General features: G+C 50.0%; 1 protein-coding gene across 1 annotated transcript in view; it reads left to right on the forward strand.

Moving 5' to 3' along the window:
- The first annotated feature begins 370 nt into the window (after positions 1-370).
- Positions 371-2,530, forward strand: part of mafaa (MAF bZIP transcription factor Aa) — a 2,934-nt gene continuing 774 nt past the window's right edge. The window contains exon 1 of the mRNA XM_063890744.1: positions 371-2,530. This exon is cut by the window's right edge and continues 774 nt beyond it. Coding sequence (XP_063746814.1) covers positions 463-1,401 — 939 coding nt within the window. The 5' untranslated portion in view covers positions 371-462 and the 3' untranslated portion in view covers positions 1,402-2,530.

A 2,530-nucleotide genomic window follows, 5' to 3' on the forward strand; every position in this document is an offset into this window, starting at 1 on the left:
CTTGTCACCTGATCGAGCAGCAACGAGGACAGTAAATCACCGGGAGGCAAGTGGGCTGCAGAGGTGAAGCGAGGACAACACAGGTTGGTGTTCCCAAATACACTAGGCTCCAGTTTCAGCCGCCCCGGGGGCTCCTGGTATTAAAGCGCGCATTTGACCTGGGATAAGTTGTCAACAAGAGCAGCGAGCGGAGGCGAACTGGCAGGTGTACAAGTTCATTTACATGCATACGTATATTCACGCCACTATATATAGAAGTTGTCTTAGGGACGAGCAGCCTTAATAAGTTCCTCCACCCACCCACCCACCCACCGGCCCTGCAGCAGCAACTCTGTGCACCGAGCGTGTGCGCGTTTCTATATATACATCATACAGGCTGTTATTCCTCCTCGCGATTTGTATCCGGGAGGGCTACCCGCCGTCGGTTTGGCTGTGAGGGCAGGAGTCGTCGCATGGACTGACATGGCTACCGACCTCGCCATGAGCGCAGAGCTGCCTAACAGCCCTTTGGCCATCGAGTATGTCAATGACTTTGACCTTATGAAGTTTGAGGTAAAGAAGGAGCCGCCGGAGGCCGACCGCTATTGCCACCGCCTCCCGTCCGGCTCTCTGTCCTCCACCCCGATCAGCACACCGTGCTCCTCCGTGCCTTCCTCGCCGAGCTTCTGCGCTCCGAGCCCGGGAGCGCAGCCCAACCAGAGCCTCACCAGTGGGGTCAACAGCAGCAGCGGCAGCAGCAACAACAGCAGTGGCAACAACAATCATAGCAACGCGGGCAAGCCCCAGCTGGAGGACCTGTACTGGATCCCCAGCTACCAGCACCACATCAACCCCGAGGCACTCAACCTGACCCCGGAGGACGCGGTGGAGGCCCTCATCGGCAACGCGCACCACCATCACCACCACCACCAACCCTACGAGGGCTTCCGCGGGCAGCAGTACGTCGGGGAGGACCTGTCCACGGCCTCGGTAGGTCACCATCACCAGGGCCATCACCACCACCATCACCACCACCACGGCCATCACGCACGCCTGGAGGACCGCTTCTCTGACGAGCAGCTGGTCAGCATGACTGTGCGGGAGCTCAACCGGCAGCTGCGGGGCTTCAGCAAGGAGGAGGTGATCCGCCTGAAGCAGAAGAGGCGCACCCTGAAGAACCGGGGCTACGCGCAGTCCTGCCGCTTCAAGCGCGTCCAGCAGAGGCACATGCTGGAGAGCGAGAAGTGCACGCTGCAGAGCCAGGTGGAGCAGCTGAAGCAAGACGTGGTGCGCCTTGCCAAGGAGAGGGATCTTTACAAGGAGAAGTACGAGAAGCTGGCCAGCCGGACCTACTCTGCAGGTGGACCCAGTAACAATAGAGATCCGTCCGGGAAACAGGCCAACACCGAGTTCTTCATGTAAGAAACGAAGACTGATCACCCCACTTATAAATTACCTTTATTTATATTTTTCTGCGTTTGTATTTTGTTTACAGTTATTCCCTCGAAAAACACAAGTAAACAAATACGCATTAGATGTGCACAAAGTAATCCTTGTGTGCATTTTTGAGTCTTAAAGATGTTTTGGCTGAACTTCTGTAAGCTCGCTGCAACCGGTCAGCTGGGCACATGGGATCACTTAGCCTTTAGACATTTTTTCCTCTGGTGCAACAAAACCTGGTCTTATTGAACCATTGTGACATTTAAAATGACTGTCTTAATTCAGAGAGTAACGATGTTGTCTTAAAAGTGAGGGGAAGAGTGTTTTTTAAAAAGACATTGGACTAAAGTAGAAGCAGAAAAAGCAATACACCGCCTGTCTTTTGGCTCCGAAAGCTCAACAGACTGTTTTTGTGAAAGTGAGACGGAGAAGAGACATTTCAATATTGCAAGTCTATAGTTTCCCATCCCGTAATGCAACCCTGCATGCAGGACATGTATGGTAACCTCCAGTCATCTCCCAGAATCCATCCACATGAATGGAAAGCATGGCCCATGGTACGCTTCTCCTCCTCCTCCTCCTCCTCCTCCCTCCTCCTCTGCCATCAATAAGGCCTGGGTATGCAAAAAGCCACTTTTCCCCCGGAAAAGTGCAATGACTGCGGACAAATATGCAAAAACAATCTGCTAACTGCTAGAAAAAAACATGGATGCGTCTTCAACTGCTATTTTCAATCAACTTTTCTATTGTTTTAAAATGAAAAGAAAAACGACAAAAAGAGATGAACTGAGCCAGATTTTAGACTGTATTTATTTCCACCTGTACATAATGTGTAGAGAAAAAAACAGTTAACTGTTATTTTACGTTTTTCTCCTTTTTAAAGCTTTTGTTGCTTGGATTCTTCGAAATGTCTTAATACAAATGTTTGTATGTTACAGCATGCAAATCGTCTATGGTATCCTCCTCCTACTGAACATGTGTAATGTTGAAGGCAAACCTATACTGCACTAATAAGAGATCAAACTGGACAAGCGTTTTGTTTTCTACTCATAGGACCTTTGATCTGTTAAAAAAACCCGGATGTAAATTTGATAATGGTTCATTTATTACA

The sequence above is a fragment of the Eleginops maclovinus genome, chromosome 9 (assembly GCF_036324505.1).
Source record: "Eleginops maclovinus isolate JMC-PN-2008 ecotype Puerto Natales chromosome 9, JC_Emac_rtc_rv5, whole genome shotgun sequence".
Lineage (NCBI taxonomy): Eukaryota > Metazoa > Chordata > Actinopteri > Perciformes > Eleginopidae > Eleginops > Eleginops maclovinus.